Genomic DNA, 26,197 nt, shown 5'->3' with positions numbered 1-26,197 from the left:
ACATTATGGGAAGCATTCAAAAGCAAAATGTCTCTCCTGGAATTCAGTGATGTACAATGATAGCAGATTGAGCTCTGTAAATTTTCTTTGCCACATCCTTGTACCAGGTGTGATCTGGTACAAGTAGAAAGCCACCCTCTTTACAGAGACCCACCCACCAATTGAAATAGAAAATTTTCTTGACACAACTCATTTCTCTTTTATCTTTAGGCCTCCTGGTTTAGGGAAATGACCATACTGAGAATATTTTATTGGCTGTAAGCCAATGCTTATGGCAAGTTTTAAATGTGTCATAATAGCTTAGAGTGTGCCATGCCTCAGCTTTGGGAATCTGATTAAAGAAGGAATGCTAAAATAAGAAAAAGTTTCTAGCTAAAACATATCTAAAATTCATTACCCTAACCCTGATACTTTACTGCCATATTTTTCTGAAAAATAGTTGAATTCAGAAAGGACTAAATGGTATCCTTTCTATTGATTAGAATTGTTTCTTCCTTAAAGTTGTACTTCAGAAACATATAAGCGTGAAGAAGTAAAATTGATACATATATTTCAAACTACTTCTTTTCCTCCTTTTATCTTGAAATATGTCCATTAAAAAACACATTTTCTGATGATAAAATAGATCATTTATTTTCTTTAGAGAGTTAGGTGCCTTTTGGGGGATGCTATCCTTTTTTGGTCTTAAAATATCCTCTGCTCTTATTCTTAATACTTTAAAGAGTATTATCCTTCAGAAAAGAGAAATGAATATAAAACCCAGTGTTAGTTTCAGCTGGAAAGGTTTCAAAGTTTGGCTAATGTTTAATGGTGTACTTTGATAATACTATCTAGTTACAGAACAGCACTCTCTTGTTAGTAAGGACTCAATTTAGTATGCAGGGCCACCTTCTAAAAAGAGCAGAGAAACAAACTCTTCTTTGTATAAAATGTATTTTAACCCTTAAACTGAAAATAGTACAGAAAATTAATAGCAGCATGAAAATTTCCTGTAAAGCTTGGTTGGGTGTTAGGCTGGGGAGATGGGCCTTACAGTAGATAGGAGTGACCAAATCACTTAGTGAAGAACAAGACTAAAGTTACAATCCTGGAATTAAGATTTTTTTCTAAAATAGGAAAAATAGGGAGGAAGTGATCAGGACAATAAAGAGAGAAGATAAATTGAAGGAAGGACTGGAAAATCACAAAAGATTTAATAGAAAGGAGCAAGAGGTACTGAAGTGTACATTTACAAGCTTTAATTTGTTGGATGTTCACTTGAAAATGAGTTAAGGAAAAGTTACTAAGAAAAGTAGCCTTCCAAAAATCATAGCAGTGCTTTATCCTCTTTAGGAGAGTGAGTGAATGTATTATAATTTGGTAACATTTCTTTTTTAGAGAAGGGGATGGGGGAGACATGATTTAAGAGATCTCTTGATCTCATACTCACCTCTTCATATTAGGAATAGGAAATAAATCATGTTCAGACTAGTTTAAAAGGTCTATGACTGTTAGAGACGTGATCTTTAAAAAAAACATATATATATGTTTTTTGTGTATATATATATAAAGTATACATATATATTTTATATAATATGGTTTTTTGTATATATGTATACACACACACACACACACACACATATATATAAAACAAACCAGTGTAGTAGTTCTCAACTAGAGGAATTTTGTTCCCAAGGGAACATTTGGCAATATCTGGAGATACTTTTCATTGTCATGTCATGGGAAGTGCTACTAGCATCTAGTAGGTAGAGGCCAGGGATGCTGCTAAACATCCTGCAATGCACAGGATGGCCTCCACAACAGATCATTATCTAGCTCATTGTCAGTAGTGTTGGTGAGAAATCTTGGTATAGTAGAAATAACATGGCTCTGGAATTATATAGAGATGGGCCTGATTCCCAATCCAGTCCTTATTAGCTGTGTTACTGTGAACATGTAATATGTGTGATGGTATATCAAAAATATGTAAACATATTTTGACTGAATGAATAAATAATTTCTTTTATTTATTTATTTATTTATTTTTTGAGACAGAGTCTCTGTCGCCCAGGCTGGAGTGCAGTGGAGTGATCTTAGCTCACTGCAGCCTCCGCCTCTCGGGTTCCAGCAATTCTCCTGCCTCAACCTCCCAAGTAACTAGGATTACAGGTGCCCACCACCATGCCTGGCTAATTTTTGTATTTTTAGTAGAGACAGGGTTTTACCATGTTGGCCAGGCTGGTCTCCAACTCCTGACCTCAAGTGGTCTGCCCGCCTCAGCCTCCCAAAGTACTGGGATTACAGGCGTGAGCCACCGCGCCCGGCCTGAATAAAGAGTTTCTTTCAAGACTCAATTTCTTCAACTATAAAACTAAGATGTTATCACCTACCTCATGAATGAAATGAATGAGTGAATGAGATGGTTTTGAGGACTAGGGATAAAATACATAAAGAATATCTATCTAGCACAGTGCCCCCTAAGGGTGAGCGTTCACTAAACAGTAGGTAAATTGATGGTGAAGGTGATGGATAAAATTATGCCACAGGGTGTTTCAGCTTTGCCTGAAAGCTTGTCTCCCATGAACCTGGTTACCTGAGTTCTGTTTCCTAACCCAATTCAGGTTACACGACAGATCCATGAGCATGAGCAGGAGAACGAGTTGCGGGAACAGATGTCAGGTTATAAGCGGATGCGGCGCCAGCACCAGAAGCAGCTGATCGCCCTGGAGAACAAGCTGAAGGCTGAGATGGACGAGCACCGCCTCAAGCTACAGAAGGAGGTGGAGACGCATGCCAACAACTCGTCCATCGAGCTGGAGAAGCTGGCCAAGAAGCAAGTGGCTATCATAGAAAAGGAGGTCAGTTTGTGCACACACGCCTTCATGCCCAACCAAGCCCAGCCTGTTGGGGTCAGTGGCAGGGTGTTAGCAAGAGGCAGGAGTGGGGGATGGAGGAAAATTGCTGTATCGGGGTGGCAAAATTGGGTTTCTAGATTTTATGGGGCTATGTAAAATTGTCGTTCAGAGCTAAAATAGCAACTGAAAATGTATGTTACATTCTTGTCCATTCAAATATATTCTGAGGCCAGGCGTGGTGGCTCACGCCTGTAATCCCAGCACTTTGGGAGGCCGAGGCAGGCAGATCACCTGAGGTCAGGAGTTCGAGACCAGCCTGGCCAACATGGTGAAACTCCATCTCTACTAAAAATACAAAAATTAGCCGGGCGTGATGGCACATGCCTGTAGTCCCAGCTACTTGGGAGGCTGAGGCGGGAGAATCGCTTGAACCTGGAAGGCAGAGGTTCCAGTGAGCCAAGATCATGCCATTGCACTCCAGCCTGGGCAACAGAGCAAGTCTCTTCTCAAAAAAAAAAAAATATATATATATATATATATATTCTGAGTATCAGTCCCTTGATGGTGGCCTGGATACAAGTAAAGGGAAACAAGTTGCTGCCATCTTCTGAGAACGTGCACAACAAAAGTCTGTTACTGTATCTGCCATACCCACAGTCCTCTTCAAAAGAAAACTGCTCTACAAATAGTCTCTTATAATAGTGATAATCCCTGTCTACAGCTCATGGGCCCCTGAGCAAAGGGAGCAAATAATGAGTCCGGCAATTATTTGAGTTTTCTAGGGAACATCTCTCATCCCCATCCACGTTCTAAACTAATTTTAAAAGCAGACAAGGCCAGATGTGGTGGCTTACACCTATAATCCCAGCACTTTGGGAGGCCAAGGTGGGTGGATCTCTTGAGCCCAGGAGTTCAAGACCAGCCTGGACAATGTAGCAAAACCCCATCTCTACAAAAAATACAAAAGTTAGCTGGGTGTGGTGGCACGTGCCTGTAGTCCCAGCTAACTGGGAGGCTGAGGCAGGAGGATTGCTTGAGCCTAGAAGGCAGAGGTTGCAGTAAGCCAAGATTGTGTCACTGCACTCTAGCCTGGGTGACAGAGCGAGACCCTGTCTCAAAAAAAAAAAAAAAAAAAAGACCAGGCGCAGTGGCTCATGCCTGTAATCCCAGCACTTTGGAAGGCCGAGGCGGGTGAATCTCCTGAGGTCAAGAGTTTGAGACCAGCCTGGCCAACATGGTAAAACCCTATCTCTACTAAAAATACAAAAAATTAGCTGGGTGTGGTGACAGGTGCCTGTAATCCCAGCTACTCGGGAGGCTGAGACAAGAGAATCACTTGAACCCGGGAGGTGGAGATTGCAGTGAGCTGAGGTCACGCCATTGCATTCCAGTCTGGGCAATAAGAACGAGACTCCGACTGAAAAAAAAAAAAAAAAAAAAAGTAAGGCAGATAGTCATAATATCATCTTTTTTTAATTATTATTATGCTTTAAGTTCTAGGGTACATGTGCACAACGTGCAGGTTTGTTACATATGTATACATGTGCCATGTTGGTGTGCTGCACCCATTAACTTGTCGTTTACATTAGGTATATCTCCTAATGCTATCCCTCCTCCCTCCCCATAATATCATCTTTATTACTGATACATGTTAGGTACAAGAGGTGATTTATGTCTGCAGGAAAACAAAATTAAGCAGACTTGCCTGCTCAGGCAGTGCTAAAACCGAGTCACCTTTCCTGCCACCCCCATGAGACTTCCATAGTGTTGAAAAATGTGGTGGACATGTGCTCCCTGGGCATGCAGTGACTGGGAACACAGTTCCAGGGTGTTTCCATAATTGAGCTCGCTCTCTGTCTCTCTTGGTCTCTCTGTCTCTCTCTGTCTCCACATGGAAGGAACAATCAGGTTGTAGAAGAAAGATTTCCCCCAACAGCCATCAATCTGTGAGGGAGTCTGGCATGAAAACCTCTCCCCAAACAAGGATGATGTTGATTAAATAAATCAGTCAGATTATTTCTTGGGATTTGACTTGGTAAATATGTTGTGAGAATTGTTCATAATGGAAGAATTGTCCATAATGGAAGTTGCAGGTGAAAAAGATACATAAAAAGAGCCATGAGCCATGAAGCGTAATTCCCTCTCTATCTCCCAAGTCGCTCATCTTACGTATATCCTTCACCCAGTGGTTACCAGAAACAGATTTGGTCACTTTCAGGAGCCAGTATTTATTGGATGACCTTCTATATAGTATGTGTTTTATTCATTTAGGACCCCCAAAAATGTCATGATGTGTGACTGTTGTGGATTGCAGCAAGTGTCTAAGAGAATAAAATGGCTCATGCCTGTAATCCCAGTACTTTGGGAGGCCGAGGCAGGTGGATCATTTGAGTTCAAGAATTCGAGACCAGCCTGGCCAACATGGTGGAACCCTGTCTCTACTAAAAATACAAAAATTAGGTGGATGTGGTGGCTTGTGCCTGTAATCCCAGCTATTGGGGAGGCTGAGGCATGAGAATCACATGAACGCAGGAGGTGGAGGTTGCAGTGAGCCGAGATCATGCCACCACACTCCAGCCTGTGTGGCAAAGGGAGACTGTCTCAGAAAAAAAAAAAGAAAACAAAATGCCATTAACTTTCCAATTACACTTGAGTTGATACCCCTGGAAAATCTGATAGTTGGAATAATTAATCAGTTAGAGTTTGATTCTTGGAATAAAACTGGCCAGGCGTGGTTATTTGTACATTTTTACAACTTAACCTTTGGGCTATCAACAATATGATTTAAAAACCTTTATTATAATCCTTAGTTCTGACCAGGCATGGTGGCTCATGCCTGTAGTCTCAGCACTTTGGGAAGCTGAGGAGAGAGGATAGCTTGAGGCCAAGCATTTGAGATGACCCGAGGCAACATAGTGGGACCCAGTCTCTACGATCATTTTTTAAAAATACTTAGCCGGGACTGGTGCTGCACACCTGTGGTCCCAGCAGCTCAGGAGGCTGAGGCAGGAGGATCACTGGATCCTGGGATTTTTAGGCTGCGGTGAGCTATGCTTGAGCCACTGCACTCCAGCCTGAGCGACAGAGCGAGACCCCATCTAAAAAAAAAAATGTTTTTCTTAGGTCTCCTTTCATCCCATGAATGTTTTTGTGTTCAGTAAAGCATGTTTATGGTTCACCTTCATATTTTTCCCATAATTCAGAATGTATTTTTCTTTTTCTTTTTTTTTTCTTTTTTTGAGGCGGAGTTCTGCTCTTGTTGCCCAGGCTGGAGTGCAGTGGTGTGACCTCAGCTCACTGCAACCTCTGCCTCCTAGGTTCAAGCGATTCTCCTGCCTCAGCCTCCAGAGTAGCTGGGATTACAGGCATGCACGACCACACCCGGCTAATTTTGTACTTTTAGTCGAGACTGGGTTTCACCGTGTTGGTCAAGCTGGTCTCAAACTCCCGACCTCAGGTGATCTGCCTGCCTCGACCTCCCAAAGTGCTGGGATTACAGGTGTGAGCCACTGCACCCAACCCAGAATGTATTTATCAATGGTGAAAATTTCTGGGTTTTTTGTTTATTTAAGAACAAGAAAATCAGAAAAACAATTATTTTTTATTATTTGTTCAGAAATGTCACATTATTAGCACTTATGGACTCTCTTACTGCACTGGAGAATATAGACCACTGAATTCTGTGTAAAGAACAGATTCATCCTACATTGTATTTGTTATTTTATCAGGCAAAGGTAGCTGCAGCAGATGAGAAGAAGTTCCAGCAACAGATCTTGGCCCAGCAGAAGAAAGATTTGACAACTTTCTTAGAAAGTCAGAAGAAGCAGTATAAGATTTGTAAGGAAAAAATAAAAGAGGTAAGGATACCAATGTTTGTTCTCACCAAGTTGCCATTAGAATGGTTGGAACTTAACATTCACTCATTTTGCATTGTGATCAATATTCTAGTCCAGTGAGTCTCAAACTTTACATTAGAATAACCTAAAATGCTTTCCGGGCACAGTGACTCACGCCTATAATCCCAGCACTTTGGGAGGCCAAAGGCAGGCAGATCACCTGAGATCAGGAGTTGGAGACCAGCCTGGCCAACATGGTGAAACCTCGTCTCTACTAAAAATACAAAAATTAGCTGGGCGTGGTGACGCATGCTTGTAATCCCAGCTACTCAGGAGGCTGAGGCAGGAGAATCACCTGAACCCAAGAGGCAGAGGTTGCGGTGAGCTGAGATCGCACCACTGCATTCCAATCTGGGCGACAAGAGCAAAACTCTGTCTCAAAAAAAAAAAAAAAAATTACCTAAAATGCTATTAAAACAGATTGCTAACCCACCCCCAGATTTTCAGATTTTAAAAATCTATCCCTAGATTTTCTGGGGTAGAGTTTGAAAATGTGTGTTTCTAACAAGCTTCCAGATGACGCTGCTGCTGCTGCTTCAGATACCACATTTCAAGAACCATTGATATAACTCTAAACCATTATTGTCTTTTTCCTATGTATTTTCTACCCATCAGTCAAAGTGATCTTTTCAAACCATAAATCTAGTCATTCTACTGCATAGTTTCGAAATCCATTGTCTTCCAATTGCTTTTAGGACAAGTCAAAATCCTAGAAGTCCCTACACGGTCTCCTCCTAGCCTACTCGTTCAGTGACATCTCACACTAATACTGCCCCTACCCTCAACCCACTCTTCGCTGCACCAGCCACCGTGGTCACCTTTCAGTTCCTCAAATTTATCAAGCTCCACCCTTCCCCAAGGTCTTTCCACATACTGTTTCTTCCGCCAAGATGTTCTACCTACCCCCAAGCCCTCCCTGACCACAATTCTGCTCGGTTAATTCCTACTTCTCCTCCTTGTACGACGCGGGATTGGTTATTAGGATTTTAACATAAATATCACTTCCCTAAGGAAGCCTTTTCTAACTGCCTCAACCAAGACAGATGTCTCTGGTTTCCTAACACTACAGCCTTTAATTATACATTTGTTTAATGATTATTTGAGCTACTTACTCTACTAACTGGTAAGCATCATAAGAGCACAGACCACGTTTTTGTTTGCTCACAACTGTATCCCTGTGCCCTGTACACGTGAATATTTGGTAAATGAATGATTGATTCTGGAATATCTGGTTGAAGACCACTAGTGGACTTAGGAGTTCTTCCCAAAGAACTGCACTTTGATCTGAAAGCTCAAATTTCTTCAGTTCTCCTTTTACCAGTACTTACAGGTGAATCGTCTGCAGCTCCATGGACTTTTCTTCTCATAAACCTTAGTATTTCTTATTTGTAGACTTACTAAGTGTATTAAGGTTTAATAAAATTCAATATGGGGCATTGTTTTAGTCTATATAAAATCATGTGTTTGAGCTCATATTCTTTTTTTTTTTTTCTTTTGAGATGAAGTTTCGCTCTTGTTGCCCAAGCTGGAGTGCAATGTCATAGTCTCGGCTCATGGCAACCTCCACCTCCCGGGTTCAAGCAACTCTCCTGCTTCAGCCTCCCAAGTAGCCGGGATTACAGGCGTGCGCCACCATGCCCAGCTAATTTTTTGTATTTTTAGTAGAAACAGGGTTTCACCATGTTAGCCAGGCTGGTCTTGAACTCCTGACCTCAGGTAATCCTTCACCTCAGCCTCCCAAAGTGCTGAGATTACAGGCGTGAGCCACCACACCTGGCCTGAGCTCATATTCTGATTTGTAGGTTAGCGATAGAGGACTTAACAAGGTTCGCCTCCAATTCTTTTTTAGTTAGGAAATGAAACCAAGGGGGTTGGGGTGGGCCTAGAGATTTTTTGCCCTGCCCAGGTAAGCCACTGGTAATTGTTAGACCTAACAGAAAATTGTATTTGATTTACACAGGCTGAATGGGTAGAATCTCTGACACCATAAGGTCTAGAAAGCCCGGGTGTAGAGAGATTAGCCCAACTCAGAAGGTTCACATTCTTTCCATTTTCTCTTAGTTATTGGCTTGAGCTTAATTTTTATATCATAATATAATGTTGCTGGATCAGAGATAGCCTAAGAAATTTTGAGGTTTTTCTCCACTCTTGGCTGGGCACGGTGGCTCATGCCTGTAATCCCAGCACTTTGGGAGGCCAAGGTGGGTGGATCAACTGAGGTCAGGAGTTCAAGACCAGCCTGGCCAACATGGTGAAGTGCCGTCTCTATAAAAATACAAAATTAGCTGAGCCTGGTGGCGGGCACCTGCAATCCCAGCTACTCAGGAGGTTGAGGCAGGACAAATTGCTTGAATACGGGAGGCAGAGGTTGCAGTAAGCCGAGATCACACCACTGCACTCCAGCCTGGGTGACAGAGTGAGACTCCGTCTCAAAAAAAAAATCATAAAATAAAATAAATAGATACCTTCCTTATGTCTAACTCTATGCGTCCACTCATCCACTGGAGGCCATACTTTATGACTATGGCCACCATTTTGAGTTTTTGTCACATTGAGATATTTGGAGATTTCATGAACTCTACCTTCTAGAAGATTTTCCCACAGAACAGCATTTAAGAGTCCCCACTCAGTCCTCAAGCATACGTCAATTTTTGGCTCACCATACTCAGACTTATGAGTGCCAAAGGCCACAGGCCTAAACTTCTGTCTTTGAACATGCTCATGAAAAAAAAAAGCCAGAAGCCAATTTGAGATAACCCCACTAGACCATTCTATGCAAAAGCTAATATTACTTTTTCTGAAGTAAAGCTTAGTTCGGACTATTTAAAGTGGCATATATATTTAGATATTGATATACTTACAGATATTGTCCTTGGAATGACAAAAAAAAATTTTCATTATCCCCACTTTTGATAGAAACAGGAGTATCCATTACAGAATGATAGATGATCCAGAAATAATTTATTCTTGATTTTGGAGTAAATTTTTGTGATTATATTTGAATTGGGGTCTGCAGTCTAGTGGTTAATGGCCAACCAAGTAGTGACATCACGGCATGAAGAGATGAATGACCCAGGCTTCTTCTTGTGATCCCAGCTTACTCCACCTTACTCTGAAAACAACACTTTCTCTTGTTGATTCTAAGATTTCACTTACAGCTTCACTGGAAAAGGATAGTTGAAAGTTGATTTACAGAAACTTCTTGGCTAAGAGATAAAATAGTCTATGATATCTGCATCACAAAACATTAAGTAAAATAGGTGTTAGCAATTAAAGGAGATTTTAGCTGAGTGAGTAGCTAACCAAATGAAGAAAGAAGAGTATACTGTACTTTCTTAACAAGTAGTCTTCTTTTCACCATAGTTTAACATCTTAACTGTCCTGATTCACTGCTTTGTTTCCTTTGCTCAGATGTTCTGGAAAAATTGTGAATTTTGTCCTTTGGAAAATATAGATGGTTTGTTTACTCTGTAATCCCAAGTGAAGAATGTTTTTTCCTAAAATTCAAACTAGTGACATTTGCATAGTCACCTTTTCTCTTTGGAATCTGTCTACTTCTCTCAGTCTTGTCACTACTTCCTTTGTCCAAGCTACTACCATCTCTCTTGCCTGGACCTTTCCAGTAGCCTCCCAGCTATCTTCATATGTTCTTGCCTCCTTCATTCTGTTCTCCCCATGGCAGCCAAGTAATCATTTTGAAATGCATCTCATTATGACACTGTCACATACATGAAATCCATTTCTCCTATACTAAAGATCAGCGTCCTTATAATGGCCTATAAAGCCTCAATGGTCCTGCCTACCTGGCCAGACTTATCTCATATTACATTACACCAGCCCCTCTGACCTTCTTTCAGCCCTTGATGGCACCATGTTTCCTCTCCAACCCCCAGGGTTTTGCACATGCTGTTTTCTCTACTGAGAGTATTCTTCCCTTTCCTTTTCCACTGGTTAACTCCGACTAATTTTTCTTAGTTATTACCAAGATTAAATATTTTCTATTAAATTCTTATAGGACCAAGTACGTCCTCTTCAAAGCAGTGATCACAGTAATTTTTAGTTCATTTCTGCAGTTCTTTAATTTTTGATTCTATAATAAAGGCACATGGTGGCAGATATCATGGCCTTTTACTAACCTTTGTGTCCTGTATCTTGCACACTGCCTGTCACATGATAGGAGCTTATTAAGTTTGTGTTGAGTGAATGAGTGAACAAATAATTTCTGTTAGTGAGAAGCCAAAGATACGGAAACTCACAAGTGTCCCTCTCACTTAATACTCAATTAATGGGCAAATAAAAAAAAATTGGGGGAAGGATGTACAACACCAAGCTTTTCTGTGCTTACATTTGCATTGGCTTTCCAAATAACTTAATCTTCAGTTGCAATAAACTGTGACAGTCCCTTTCATTTAGTGAGACCGGCTTGGTTTTTGTCTCTTCTTTTTAGGAAATGAATGAGGACCATAGCACACCCAAGAAAGAGAAGCAAGAGCGGATCTCCAAACATAAAGAGAACTTGCAGCACACGCAGGCCGAAGAGGAAGCCCACCTTCTCACTCAACAGAGACTGTACTACGACAAAAATTGTCGTTTCTTCAAGCGGAAAATAATGATCAAGCGGCACGAGGTGGAGCAGCAGAACATTCGGGAGGTATTTATTACGCTCATAACTATTGCCATTGACATAGGAGACAATAAGCTATGTGAGGCTTGTGACCACGTCTGCCTGGTCCATTCCTATATCCCTAGCCTTTATAGCCTTTTAGCACAGTGGCTAGCACAGAGTAGGTATACAAAAAAAGTCAGGGAATTAACTTACTATTGATAGGAGGAAGCCCACTCACAGAACAAGGAATCAACTCCATCTAAATACATGTAATAGAATTTTATTGAACTCCTGTTATAAGCCATATCACACAATGAAGAATCAAAAGAAGTAGAATCGAGAATTTTTGTTTTCAGCCTACTTGTCAAGGACTTGTATTTTTGTGACTCCGCATAAGACATTTAAGTAACATTATGATGCTCTATAATTAAGTGCATTTATTCCGTCATCCAGGACTCTCAGAGTGAGTGCTAGACACCAGGGATACCAAGGAGCTGTACTCCCTGCCTTCAAATGGCTGTGAGTCTAAGAGCAGAAAAAAACATGTAACAGACTAATTACAATACAGTATGTTAGGTGACATATTAGACATAGAAATAAAGTATCATTGGCATACAATCATGAGAGGGCTTAGATGACTCTGCTATTGATGAAAAGATGAGTGTGACGAGAGTTCTGTGTATATAGAGTGGCAGGCAGAACAATATTAGTTGGAAGCAGAATGTAGAGACCCTTGTTTAAGGCAAGGCATTTGACCTTTAGCCTGAAGGCAGTGGCCATGAGAGATTTTTAAGCAGGGTAATGACACGATGAGACATTTCTTTATTTTGAAGAATTAGTGCATCAGCCAGGCATGGTGACTCATGCCTGTAATCCCAGCACTTTGGGAGGCCAAGGCAGAAGGATCACTTGAGGTCACGAGTTTGAGACTAAACTGGCCAACATGGTGAAACTCCGTCTCTACTAAAAATACAAAAATTACCTGGGCATGGTGGTGCACACCTATAATCCCAGCTACTCAGGAGGCTGAGGCAGGAGAATCACTTGAGCCTAGGAGGCAGAGGTTACAGTGAGCCAGGATCGTGCCACTGCACTCCAGCCTGGGTGATAGAGTGAGAATTATCTAAAAAAAAAAAAAAAAAAAAAAAGAATTAGTGCTTCAGTATGATAGAGAGATGGAAGTCATGAAAAGCAAAGTGCAGTGAGATCAGCCAGGATGCTCTTTCTCCAGTTCTAGCCTGGAAGAGGCTGTGGGGATAGAGGCAATTAGATCTAAGTGACATTTCTTACTTAGAGCTGATAGTTAATCCTGACCAAATAGATATGGGAATTTCAGAAGAGGAAGTCAAAAGTGACTTCCAAGTTTCTAATTTGGGAGGTTAGATGGATATGCTGGCATTCACTGAGATGAGGAATACAGAATACTGTGTTCAACAGAAAATCATTGTGACCTGGAGTAAGCAGAGAAAACTTTATAAATGATCTAGCACAGTGGTAACAGTATCAAAGTCTGAGAAAAGCCCAGTGTTAGCCTACATGAGGGAAACAAGCACTTCCGGCACAGTTAATACAAAAGTGAATTGATAGAACCTTGTTAGAGAGCTGCATTGAAATGAAAAGGAAAAAGGGTGAAGCAAACTAAAATGTATTGAACACATGTAGGCCAGGCTCAGGCTCTTTATGCATGCTATCTTATTGGAAGAGGGAGAGCTGTGAGCTGCTGAACATTTTTTTGTGAAGACAGAGTCTCGCTCTGTTGCCCAGGCTGGAGTACAGTGGCGCAATCTCAGCTCTCTGCAACCTCCACCTCCCAGGTTCAAGCGATCCTCCCACTTCAGCTCCCCAGGTAGCTGGGATTACAGGCACACACCACCACGCCCAGTTAATTTTTGTATTTTTAGTAGAGGTGGGGGTTTTACCATGTTGTCCAAGTTGGTCTCAAACTCCTGAGCTCAAGTGACCTGCTTGCCTCAGCCTCCCAAAGTGTGGGGATTATAGGCATGAGCCACCACATCCAGCCTGCTGAACATTTTTGAGAAGGGCAGTGATATGGCTAAAATTGTACTTTAAAGAGATTAGCCCAGGTTGACAGTAATACACAGAATGATTTGAACATAGATTCTCAATGGGGGTGATAACGCCCCCAGTGGGTGAAAGTGGGTTCCTGTTGGGGTGGGGTGACTTAGATATTATTACAGCTTCAAAGGACCACAGTGCATAAACAGATACACAGTCTACCTGTGGTATTAATATTTCAGTGATGGGGATAATTAAGGGAGAAAAAGCCTAGAAAGGCTCCTTATAGGGGCAATGATGAAAAAAAAAACTGCTTGAGAAACACAGGATTAGAGAGAAGAGACTAGAAGCAGGAAACAGGGTATGGACAAGGCTGGTGGTAGTGGCTGTCAGAGCAGTAGATTCAAAACACAATTTGAAGTTTAAAGTAAACAGGACTTGACATATACTAAGATATGAGAGAGGCCGGGCGCGGTGGCTCACGCCTGTAATCCCAGCACTTTGGGAGGCTGAGGCGGGCGGATCACGAGGTCAGGAGATCGAGACCATCCTGGCTAACATGGTGCAACCCCGTCTCTACTAAAAATACAAAAAATTAGCCGGGCCCGGTGGCAGGCGCCTATAGTCCCAGCTACTCAGGAGGCTGAGGCAGGAGAATGGCGTGAACCCGGGAGGCGGAGCTTGCAGTGAGCAGAGATCGCGCCACTGCACTCCAGCCTGGGTGACAGAGGGAGACTCCGTCTCAAAAAAAAGATATGAGAGAAAAGATGATGGAATCAAAATTATTTCTAGGGCTTAACACTAGGGGTAATGAAGATGTGGTAGAAACAGAGAAGAGATTAGAGAGAGGTTTTGGTAAGAAGCTGACTCAGGCCGGGCATGCTGGCTTATACCTATAATCCCAAAACTTTGAGAGGCTGAGGCAGGCGGATCACTTGAGGTCAGGAGTTCGAGACCGGCCTGGCCAACATGGTGAAACCCCCATCTCTACTACAAAAATTAGCCAGGTGTGGTGGTGGGAGGCTGAGGTGGGAGGATGGCTTGAACCCAGGAGGCAGAGCTTGCAGTAAGCTGAGATCATGCCATTGCGTTCCAACCTGGGCGACAGAGTGAGACTGTCTTTAAAATAAAGGGGGGTGGGGGGGTGGGTGTGGTGGCTCACGCCTGTAATCCCAGCACTTTGGGAGGCCAAGGCAGGTGGATCACCTGAGGTCAGGAGTTCGAGACCAGCCTGGCCAACATGGTGAAACCCTGTCTCTACTAAAAATGCAAAAATTAACCGAGTGTGGTGGTGGGTGCTTGTAATCCCAGCTACTTGGGAAGCTGAGGAGGGAGAATCACTTGAACCTGGGAGGCAGAGGTTGCAGTGAGCTGAGATCACGCCATTGCACTCCAGCCTGGGCAACAAGAGTGAAACTCTGTCTCAAAAAAATATAAATAAATAAAAAAATAAAGAAGCTGATTAAGTACTGCACATTTTGAGTTTGTCAGAAGTCATAAAATCAAAATGAAAAAGGCTAATGGCCAGTTGGAAATAAGTCATTTGGGAGTCTTTTCATGTAACATTTATTGTTATTCTAATAATAGATATTTGGAGGAAGTCTGAGGCTAAGGGGACATCATGTCAATAAAAGTTACAGAAGATAATTACTCCCCAAAAATGATAGAAACTATATTGATGACTTCATTAGTATTAGGTTCTAGCCAGTTGCGCAAAAAATAACTCTGTAAGAGTATTTTTCTTAAAAATCTAGATTTTCTTTTGTTTAGTCTTATTCCAGAGCCCACCTTCATGAAAATGTTCAAAGCTTTTTTATTTACAAAAGTAACTCAAGAACATTGAAAATAGACAAAAACAGAAAAACATAAAGCTAAGTAGTGAAAGTTCTTTTTAACAGCTTTATTGAGATATCAACATATAAAAATTGTATGTATTTAAGGTATACAATTTGATGTTTTGATATATGTATACATTGTGAAATAATCACCACATGAAAGCTAACTAACATATCTGTTACCTCCACATAGTTACATTTGTGTGCATGTGTGCATGGTGTTGAGTAGTGAGATTTAATTTAGGAATTGTCCTCTTAGCAAATTACAAGCATGCAATACAACATTGTTAACTATCATCACCATGCAGTGAGTGCATTAGAGCTCCAGTAATTATTCATCTTGCATAACTGGAACTTTCTACCATTTGACCAGCATCAGCCCATTTTCACCTTTTCGATAATCCCATTCCACCCAATCTCTACCCTCAAACAGTCTCCATTAATTTGGCATATATATTTCTAGATTTTTTTCTATATACATATGTACAGCTGTATTATATATGACTTCATGAAAATGAGATTACTTTTGTATCAGTAGGGTTATTTGATTTGCAAGCAATAGAAATAAACTCTGGCTGACTTAAGCCTGGAAGGGAATTTATTGGAAGGATATGAGGTAGGTACAGAGCTGAAGAACCGAGCTGGAAAACATGAAGAGCCACGCTGGTAAAGCAACTTCCATGACACAGAGAGCAAGGGCTCATGTGCAATTCTCCAGGCACTGCCATTTCGATGTACCTCCTCCAACCACTTTTTGTCTTTGTATCGTTTCTGTTCAAGATTAAAATTCCTAGGAGAGATAGAACTTGATTGGGTCATGTGCTTACGCCTTATTCAACACTCTCTCTGATTCCAGATAAGGGGGAGTCATTTTGCAAAAAAAGGAAAAAAAAAAAAAAAGCCTATAAAGAGAAGCAGGAAAAATGGATGCTGAGCTTACAAAAAGTAACAGATGTCCACTCCACTGTTTTGTAACTCTTTTTTCCATTTACCTTCCAGCACGTACAGCTCTGCTTCATTCTTTTTCATTTAATAGTATTTTGTTGTATGGCCTCAATATCATTTATTTAATGAGACACTTCTCAGTGGACATTTTGTTGAAGTTTTACAGTATTATTAATAATATAAGAACATTGTTGTACATAGATATTTTTACATGTAAACAAGTATTTTGGGGGATATATTTTCAGAAGTGGAATTCCTGGGTCAAAGAATGCATATATCTAAATTTTTAAAATAAATATCACCAAATTGCTCTGTAAAGGAGTTTATACTCCCACCAACAAAGCATAAGAATGCCTGGTTTCCTGTGTCTTTGCCTAAAGGATTGAGTATTAGCAATCCTTTTAATTAGTGAAAACACTTAAGAGGATCACTGAAACTGGGTTGAGCCTCTTTCTCTATCACCAACACACACAGACACTCAGCATTTTCTGACCAGTGTTGAAACTAAGAACTGAAACTAAGAAGGCATTAAATATCATAGGCTGACAGCATCTCTATTTAAAAGTTAGAATTCTCGTTTTTACTCAACCTCAGTGAACCTGAGCATAAAAATTTGGCATGAGTGAAATCAGCTGCTTTTAAAGAAGTCAATACTACTTCCATTAGAAGTTAGAATGCTTGAAACACACTGGACATTGACCGAGGGAAAGGAAGCTGCATGTATCTTATCTCACACTCCCTCCAGGGCCTATACGTGTGTGTGTGTGTGTGTGTGTATGTGTATATATACACATACACACACACATACATTGAGTACATGGGCGGGCAGAGTGACCTGTACCATTAAAATTGATTTTTTAATTTTTGCTCAGCTCATTTTGTTAAATTTGTATAAGCTAAAGGTGCACATGATGTGGCTCTAGTGTGTATATTGTGTCATTTGTACAAATAAAGTAACCATTGTATCATGTCTAGCTAGAGCAGAATTCTTCAAAATATTTTATCACAGACTAAAAAAGTATAAAACAGGAAAGTATGCCATTTATTAGAACTTTTTTTTTTTGAGATGGAGTTTCGCTCTTGTTGCCCAGGCTGGAATGCAATGGCACAGTCTCAGCTCACTGCAACCTCCGCCTCCCAAGTTTAAGTGATTCTCCTGCCTCAGCATCCCAAGTAGCTGGGATTACAGGCATGTGCCACCACACCTGGCTAATTTTGTATTTTTAGTAGAGACAGGGTTTAACCATGTTGGCCAGGCTGATCTTGAACTCCTGACCTCAGCTGATCCACCTGCCTCAGCCTCCCAAAGTGCTGGGATTATAGGCATGAGCCACCGTGCCTGGCCTCATTTATTGGAACATTTCTAATGGAAAATGCTGAGAAGCTAAATACCTGAGTTTTAGCCTCAGTTCTCTTTATAGAAGTTGTATAACTTTATGTTAGTCCTTCAACTCCCAAATGCCTACTAACACATATAAAAGGGGGAAATCCTTACAGTCTTACCACCTCATAGGGTGGCAATTTGGATTGAATGAGATGTATGGAATAACTTTTAAAAATGGAAAGCACATTATACATTATTATGTAGGCATAGCACTGGCCTCATAATAAGGTGAATAATTTTTCCCCCATGTCTCAAATATTAAAGGTAGCTTACCATCTTACACCTCAGCAACTCAGATGTACAAATTAAAGGTGAAGGGAACAATTTATAACAGAAAAGCCATTTCAGTATCATGTTTTTCTTATTCTAATAATAGTTTGTGAAAACTAGATTTAAGATATTATATGCCACATATTCCCTTCTGAATAGAGAAAAATAATGACATATTTATGTATTCTGAAACACTTTCTTATGGTCTTTCATTTTATCTTAACAACTGCGATAGTTCACAATGTGTACTGCTATCCTCATTTTACACCTGAAATACAGATTAAGAGACTTGCCCCAAGCCATACGTAAGACTTATAGAGGAGCTGAAACTGACTCAACCTTAGCACTTTTCCATTGATTCTCAAACTTTCATATATATCAGAATTAGCTGTATAGCTTGTTATACAGACCAGTCCCTTGTAACGCAGGTAATTCGGATGTAGGTATTCTGTGGACAATATCGTGAAGCATTTCATTAAGCATGAAGAGAAGCACTTGATTTCTTCTGAAGGTGTTTGCTTGCTTTGTGTCTTTTGCTTTGTGTCAAGAGCCCATGAGTTTCAGGGCTCTTAGCAACTCAGACTCAGTTTGCATTTCTCAATTTAGGAAAGCGTGGGATGAATAAATGCCCGGTATTGGGACTCCTGGACCTCAATTAAAGTCCTCATTTAAAGGGCTTTCCTTGGCCTAGGAGAGCTGTCATCTGTGGGAAGGGCTCTCCATCCTTTGGTGCCACCTAGGGGCCAGTTACTGCTTTGTAAAAAAGAAATTTGATGGTCTAGGTAAAGAGGAAAAATAAAACAAAGGAAAACACAGGAGGAGATGAGAGAGATAACTCTAGGGGCTTATTTTTTATTCCTTAAAACAAATTTAAATTGTATTTATACTTTGAGTTTTTTCTTCTTATAAGGTCCCTGAGGGGGTGTACATGTTCACTGTTCTATCTCTAGTTCCTACAACAGTGCCCAGCACATAGTAGGTGCTTATTCATTCAACTACTTGTTGAATGAGTAAGTGAATGATTAGTGACTGTGCTCTAGTACTAGATGCTGTGCTATTAAAAGGATTTCTCTTCAATCAATAGGGAACCCAAGTGTGCAAGATATTTCCAACCACGCTAGTATAAAAATGTTATCGATGTATCTATTCAAATAAATAATTTGCATTTTCTCCTATAGTGGATGCCATCAGAGAAGAGAGGCCCTCTATTGTTCTAATTTAAAGTACAGCTGAGGCTGGGGCATGGTGGCTCACGCCTGTAGTCCCAGCACTTTGAGAGGCCGAGGCGGGTGGATCACCTGCGGTCAGGAGTTTGAGAACAGCCTGGCCAACATGGTGAAACCCTGTCTATACTAAAAATACAAAAATTAGCCGGGCGTGGTGGTGGGCATCTGTAATCCCAGCTACTCAGGAGGCTGAGGCAGGAGAATTGCTTGAACCCTGGAGGCGGAGGTTGCAGTGAGCCAAGATCTCACCATTGCACTCCAGCCTGGGCAACAAAGTAGAAACTCCGTCTCAAAAATTTAATAAATAAATATAAATAAAGTACAGCTCAAAAGCTTTCTCCTTTCCTTGACCTTCTTTTTTTTGTTTTGTTGTTTTTTTGTTTTTTTTTTTGAGATGGAGTCTCGCTCTGTCCCCCAGGCTGGAGTGCAGTGGCGCGATCTCAGCTCCCTGCAAGCTCTGCCTCCCAAGTTCACGCCATTCTCCTGCCTCAGCCTCCTGAGTAGCTGGGACTACAGGCGCCCGCCACCAGGCCCGGCTAATTTTTTTTTTTGTATTTTTAAGTGGAGACGGGGTTTCACCATGTTAGCCAGGATGGTCTCGATCTCCTGACCTCGTGATCCACCCTCCTCGGCCTCCCAGAGTGCTGGGATTACAGGTGTGAGCCACCGCGCCCGGCTCCTTGACCTTCTTAATAGTAATACTGCTAGGTCGGGCACGGTGGCTCACGCCTGTAATCCTAGCACTTTGAGAGGCCGAGGCAGGCGGATCACCTGAGGTCGGGAGTTCGAGACCAGCCTGACCAACATGGAGAAACTCCATCTCTACTAAAAATACAAAAGTTAGCCGGGCGTGGTGGCATGTGCCTGTAGTCCAAGCTACTCTGGAGGTTGAGGCAGGAGAATTGCTTGAACCTGGGAGGCAGAGGTTGCTGTGAGCCGAAGTCACACCATTGCACTCCAGCCTGGGCAACAAGAGCAAAACTCTGTCTCAAAAAAAAAATAATAATAATACCACCCTTTTCAGAAATCTTACAGCATAAAATCTTTACCCCTTTTATAGCATTCATCACTTATCCAACCTTGCTCTCCCTCTTTTTTTTTTAATTTGCACATAAAACTTATTTCCTGGCTGGGCATGGTGGGGTGGCTCATGCCTATAATCCCAACATTTTGGGAGGTTGAGATGGGAGGATCACTTGAGTCCAGGAGTTCGAGACCAACCTGGGCAACATAGTGAGACCCCATCTCTACCCCCACACCCCCCCAAAAAAAAAGTGTGTCCCTGTATTAATTAAGATTTTTTTGTTTGCATGTTAACTGAAATTTATTTGAGCTAGCTTAAGCCAAAACCAGGGGAATTACTATAGAAATATGGGACTGTCTTATAAAATCGAATAGCAGTAATACAGCTAGACCTACTAGAGGGCTCAGAAGCAGTAAGTAACTTAGGCATCAGTATATTCCCTGCACTTCTTTCTTTTCCTTTCTTCTTGGTCAGCCCAGCTTTCTCTAATCCTCAGCCCTCATAGCAGCAGATGACTACCACATATGTGGTTTTTATATGCCTTAATTCCAGCCACACATAGAGATTAACTGGTTCTGAATATCAATTCCAAATTCCGAGTAGAGAAAATAAATTGACCCAGGTTGGGCCACGTATCTAAATCTGATTCAGTGAGCTTTGAGCAGAGCATATACTTCAATAAATGTCTAGTGCACTTCCCTATTGGAGTGTCAGTGAGATGAGGACAGAAGTCATGGTTTAGTAAATATTTTTATGTACTGAGAGCACATTGTTCAGATCTTCATTTATAGTGCTATTTAGGAAATATTCTTCAATTGAGGAATGAAAAGATTTCACCAAACTTCCCCTTTTTTTCTAGTTTGCTTTCCTTTCCTCCTTCAACACCAAAGAAAGAAAAGGAAGAAAGAAAGACATGAGTAGAACGGAAAAGAACAGAGTGATTAGATCTATAAATGATCAAACAGACTGTAATGCAGAAAATGAAAGGGGGGAGATCTCATCTTTTTTTTTTTCCCCAACATGCCTTGAACTCTGAGATTTTAAAAAATAGATAATTGGCCTACTTCTGATTCGTACAAAAACAGAGTATTTCCCAGAAAGCTAAGAACATTGCAGATATTATCAGTTTAATTCTCAATCTTGATTGCTTATTGGCACCACCTGGAGAACTCTTCCCAATACTGACATCAGGCTCCCATCCCAGACAGTTATAAGAATTTCACCCTGTGAGATTCAAGCATCTTATGTTTGAAAAGTTTCCTCACATGATTTTTATGGGCAGTCAGGGTGTAGGACCACTAGCTTCACTGAAACATTTATGTAGACCTATGCATAGCACATCACCTAACTAAGGTTCACAGCAGCTCTGTGAGGTAAGAGGGAGTCAGGTAGAATTAATCCCATTTTACAGATAGTGCAGTAGTGATTGCTGTGAAGTTGCCCATTTTGTAAGTGGTGGACCCAGGAACAGAACCTAAACCTGAAGAGATTGTTAATTTAATCTCATTAAGTCCTGCTGCCAAACACTAATGAGTTTAATTAAGAGATGGTTAGTAGTGCCATTCCTTGCCCTTCCTCACTTAGTTGTGCATTCCTTCCAGTTCATCTCCATTCACCTCTCTCCGTTTATCTTTTGTTCCTGGATGCAGGAACTAAATAAAAAGAGGACCCAGAAGGAGATGGAGCATGCCATGCTAATCCGGCACGACGAGTCCACTCGAGAGCTAGAGTACAGGCAGCTGCACACGTTACAGAAGCTACGCATGGATCTGATCCGTTTACAGCACCAGACTGAACTGGAAAACCAGCTGGAGTACAATAAGAGGCGAGAAAGGGAACTGCACAGAAAGCATGTCATGGAACTTCGGCAACAGCCAAAAAACTTAAAGGTAAGATCTGTGCTTCTGGACAGTGTTGGACCAGATCAGTGGTTTCTCTACCTGAAGTGTCAGAGTCACCTGAGCAACTTTTCAGAATCGCAAATTTCTGTGCCCCACACCTATTGTATCAGAATCTCCAGTTGTAAAGCACAGAGTCTATATTTAAGCTCCTGAAAAGGAGATGTTGGGCAAGCTGGTTTGGAAACTATTATTATACTACATTATCTATCAATTTGTCATCATATCCATTATGGAATTTCTCTGAGCACTTCATGCCGTCTTCAAAACTGGACTAATAGCAGTTTATGGTTCTAATCCCAGGAAATAAGGAAGTTCTATTGGTGTTAGGTACTATGAGCACTGCTGTATTGAGAAAGACTCTAAAGCCACATCCAAGCTTAGGAGGAAAGAGGGTTATTTATTAGTGATGTCTGTCATGGTCATCAGGAATGAATCTACAAGTGCCAGGTATTTACCACTTCTGCACTAGAGATGCAGAGATGTGGAGGAACTCCTGTGGCCCTCATTGCCTCCAGCTAATTTTAGCTGACTGCTAATTAACAAGCTCTATGTACTAAGCTATTGCTATATATCCGGGAAGACGTTGTCAGTGTTGCCACAGATATGAGGCCAACCTCGATCACACTGGCTGTGCGTCTCTTCAGTCAAATCCTAAGCTAAGCAGTGATTTCTATCACCATAAGTCCTCAGAGTGTTTGTGAAGTGCACACATGACTATGGGGCAACCTGATGGAATGCCTTCTGGGCTTAAAATAATATACTCTACCTTCTCTTTGCCCAAATGCATATTTGATATTGCTACATGCAGGCACAACCTCTTAATGGGGGAAAAAATTCTAAATCACTTTTCTCTTTCAGTTTACGCTGAAATCCAGTAGAAATGGGTTAGGATTTGAGGTACTATCCATATGCTCTCCTTTATGGAGTTGATAAGAAATTGCTGTAAACCAGAGCAGTGAGAGCTGGCTTATATAATGCTATCCCCTGTCTCACTTGGAAACAGGGTGAAACACAAAAACAAAAAAAAGGGAAAAAACAATGAACAATGGAAGACACCGAAGTATCTGACTAGGAAAGCATGAAAAGAGTTGCCACTCTTTCAACAAGCTAAGCTTCATAATATCGCTCAATCTGCGTAGAGTTGTCATCCCCTTGTAACAGTCCATATTTTCTTTGAAGCCATTTGTAAATTCAAAATTACTTATAGTCATTCAATATAAAACCAAAAGTACAGGTAGAGTTAACTTTTTGTCTGTGTCATACACACTGCTTGATTTTTATTGATTAGCAACGTGAGTCACTGCACCAAAAAACAGATGCTCTCAGCACTTTTATTATATCATTATGATAGAAGGCTTTCTGTATTTACTGATCTGCCTTTATTTTTCCTTTGTCACTTTTTCTACCCAGGCCATGGAAATGCAAATTAAAAAACAGTTTCAGGACACTTGCAAAGTACAGACCAAACAGTATAAAGCACTCAAGAATCACCAGTTGGAAGTTACTCCAAAGAATGAGCACAAAACAATCTTAAAGACACTGAAAGATGAGCAGACAAGAAAACTTGCCATTTTGGCAGAGCAGTATGAACAGAGTATAAATGAAATGATGGCCTCTCAAGCGGTAAGTGGTTAGGTTTGGTGCCACGGCTTCGAGAGCTTTGGGAATCAAGAAAATCCAAGATCCAGCCTGTTGTTCCCAAGATGATTCTTGCACAAATTTAGGATATTGATGTTTTTCTGCCCAAAGGACTGAGGAAAGGACGACGCTGAATAAAGCCAAGCCAATGTGGATACTTACTGGAGTGTCTTATAAGATGGAACTCAAGGAGTGACAAGCCACATCAGACCTGTGGCACATAGGGACTTTGAGGGCAAATGTGATAGATACCACATATGATACCATGTGTTCATTTATCAAAGATTTTACTGACTGCCCTCCCCCCAACTAATATCAGGCACAAATGAATAAGACAGTCCCTGCCCTTAGGGAGCCCACAGTCAAGTGAGGAAGACAGATACACAGACACACTCATGCAATAAACTTTTATTAATCATTAGTGTTCAGCACTCTGCTGGACTCATAGATGGAGGATGAGCTAGACAGACAATTTGTCAGTCAAGCCAGGTGGTCAGATAGTTAAGCAGTAATAGTAAAACATGGTAAGTGGGGGCGGGCGTAGTGGCTCACGCCTGTAATCCCAGCATTTTGGGAGGCCGAGGCAGGTGGATCACAAGGTCAGGAGTTCGAAACCAGGCTGACCAACATGGTGAAACCCCATCTCTACAAAAAATACAAAAATTAGCCGGGTGTGGTGGCAGGCACCTGTAGTCCCAGCTACTCAGGAGGCTGAGGCAGGAGAATCACTTGAATCCAGGAGGCGGAGGTTGCAGTGAGCCGAGATCGCACCACTGCACTCTAGCCTGGGTGACAGAGTGAGACTCTGTCTCAAAAAAAAAAAAAAAAAAAAAAGAAGTGATTTGAAATGGGAGGTACTGGGGGTTAGGGGAGAACAAGTAGGACTAACTAAGCTCATCTAGGGAGATCTTCCCAGAGGGAGCCAAGAAACTTTAAGGAATTCATTGACATAAACCAATTCCTTGAAACTGGGACCTACTTAGGCAAAGGTTCAAACAGAGGAAAGTATATGGAGACAGAAAGAACTTTGGTGTGAGCCCAAAGTTCAAGGAGGAAGATTGCAGGAACCCAGAATGGAGAGGTCATAAAGGGAGCTTGGGATGGGAGCTTGCCTGGTAATTCGGTGAAGATTTCCCAAGGAGATGAGTCTTAAAGAGTAATAGTTTACCAGATAGGCATAAGAGAAAAAGTTATTCCTGACAGAGGACACAGTATATGCAAAGACTCAGAGGCCTGAAAGAGGATGGCACATTTGAGAAACAATGAGTAATTGCTATGGCAAGAGTATAGGATGCTTGTTGAGGTAAAGCAGGAGGATAGTCAGGGTCAGAGCCTCAGAAGCCAGGAGTTTGGATGTTATTTTGTAAGCAATGGAGAGCTGTAGAACCCTGTTTTAAGAAGGAAAGCATAACTGGATCAGATTTGTGTTACAGAAAGATATTAGCAGAAATGTGGCAAATATAGGTAAAGAGACCTGTTAGGAAGCCATTATAATAGTTCAGGAAAAAGATGATGAGAGAACATGCTAATGGAGATGGAGAGGAGTGGGGAAGGTTTTAAGAAATATTTTGGAGGCAAGAATAGAAATAACTTAGTGACCAATTTGAGAGGTCTGACAACAGAGTAGAATAGGTCATTATCTTACCAAGCTAGAACAATAGAAGAGTGAGTTTGGATGCCTGCAAGGATAATTGACTAAGTTGTAGACATGGTATCTGAGTTTTGTGGGTGACCAGGTAGAGAGGTACAGATAATGGAAACCTGCAGTTTAGGAGGGATGTCAAGATTAAAGGCAGAAAGCTAGACTTCATTGTTATATGGGTGCACTTGTGGCTGGTAGGAATGGATGAGATCTGCTGGGGATGGGAGGTATTCTTAGGAAAGAACTAAGGACAGAGTCTGGTAGACGTCAACATTTGAGGGCTGAGTAGAAGTAGAACAAAAATGAATAATCAGAGACACAGGAAGGGAACCTGAAGAGAGCATGTCACAGGAGCCAGAGCAGGAGTTTCTAACTGACAGCGTCACATGTTGCAGAGATCAATTAGAAGAATAAACTTTGAGGTGTTCATTGGACCTAGCACTGGCTTCGTCCATTGCTTGTCTTGGACAATCAGTGGAGTGGTGGGACTAGGAGACATTATAGAGCATTGAATGAGGGATCATAAAGTGAAATCCAAATGGTAAGTGAGACTGCTTTTCCCAGATCCTCATCAATGAAGGAAAAGAGAACAAGAGCTGTAGCAAAAGGAGAGATAGTTGAAGGAAGACTTCTGTTAGTCGGGAGATGCCTAAGCATACATGTTCTTAGGCCGAGGATGGGAGCTAGTGCATTCATCTGTTCATCCATCCAGCAAGTATTCATTGAGTGCCTACATGATGTACCAGGCATCTGGAGATACTGTGGTGGATAAGACAGTCATGGATTATGTCTTCATGGAGTTTATGGAAGCATGGAGGAAACGGACATTGGAAAAGTCTACTCCGTGTAATCGCAGAGCAAGAGCAAGGTGCCAACAGAGTACAAAACAGGAGAGCTGGCCTGGTCTGGAGAGTCAGGAGAGGCCTCCCTGGCACAATGGCTATGTAGGCTGAGGAACCTACACAGGAGGAACACATGTG

At 41.4% G+C, this 26,197-nt stretch overlaps 1 protein-coding gene across 2 annotated transcripts in view; it reads left to right on the top strand.

The window, feature by feature from the left end:
* TAOK3 (TAO kinase 3) overlaps positions 1-26,197 on the top strand; it is a 223,201-nt gene that overhangs the window by 189,437 nt on the left and 7,567 nt on the right. For both annotated transcript variants that reach the window (XM_009248295.4, NM_001133509.2), the window contains 5 exon segments: positions 2,601-2,837; positions 6,563-6,691; positions 11,178-11,381; positions 21,686-21,925; positions 23,348-23,560. In XM_009248295.4, coding sequence (XP_009246570.1) covers positions 2,601-2,837; positions 6,563-6,691; positions 11,178-11,381; positions 21,686-21,925; positions 23,348-23,560 — 1,023 coding nt within the window.

The sequence above is a fragment of the Pongo abelii genome, chromosome 10 (genome assembly GCF_028885655.2).
Source record: "Pongo abelii isolate AG06213 chromosome 10, NHGRI_mPonAbe1-v2.0_pri, whole genome shotgun sequence".
In the NCBI taxonomy this organism is placed as follows: Eukaryota; Metazoa; Chordata; class Mammalia; order Primates; family Hominidae; genus Pongo; species Pongo abelii.
Note: the sequence above shows the minus strand (reverse complement) of the source record. Positions and strands in the feature narration are given on the sequence as shown.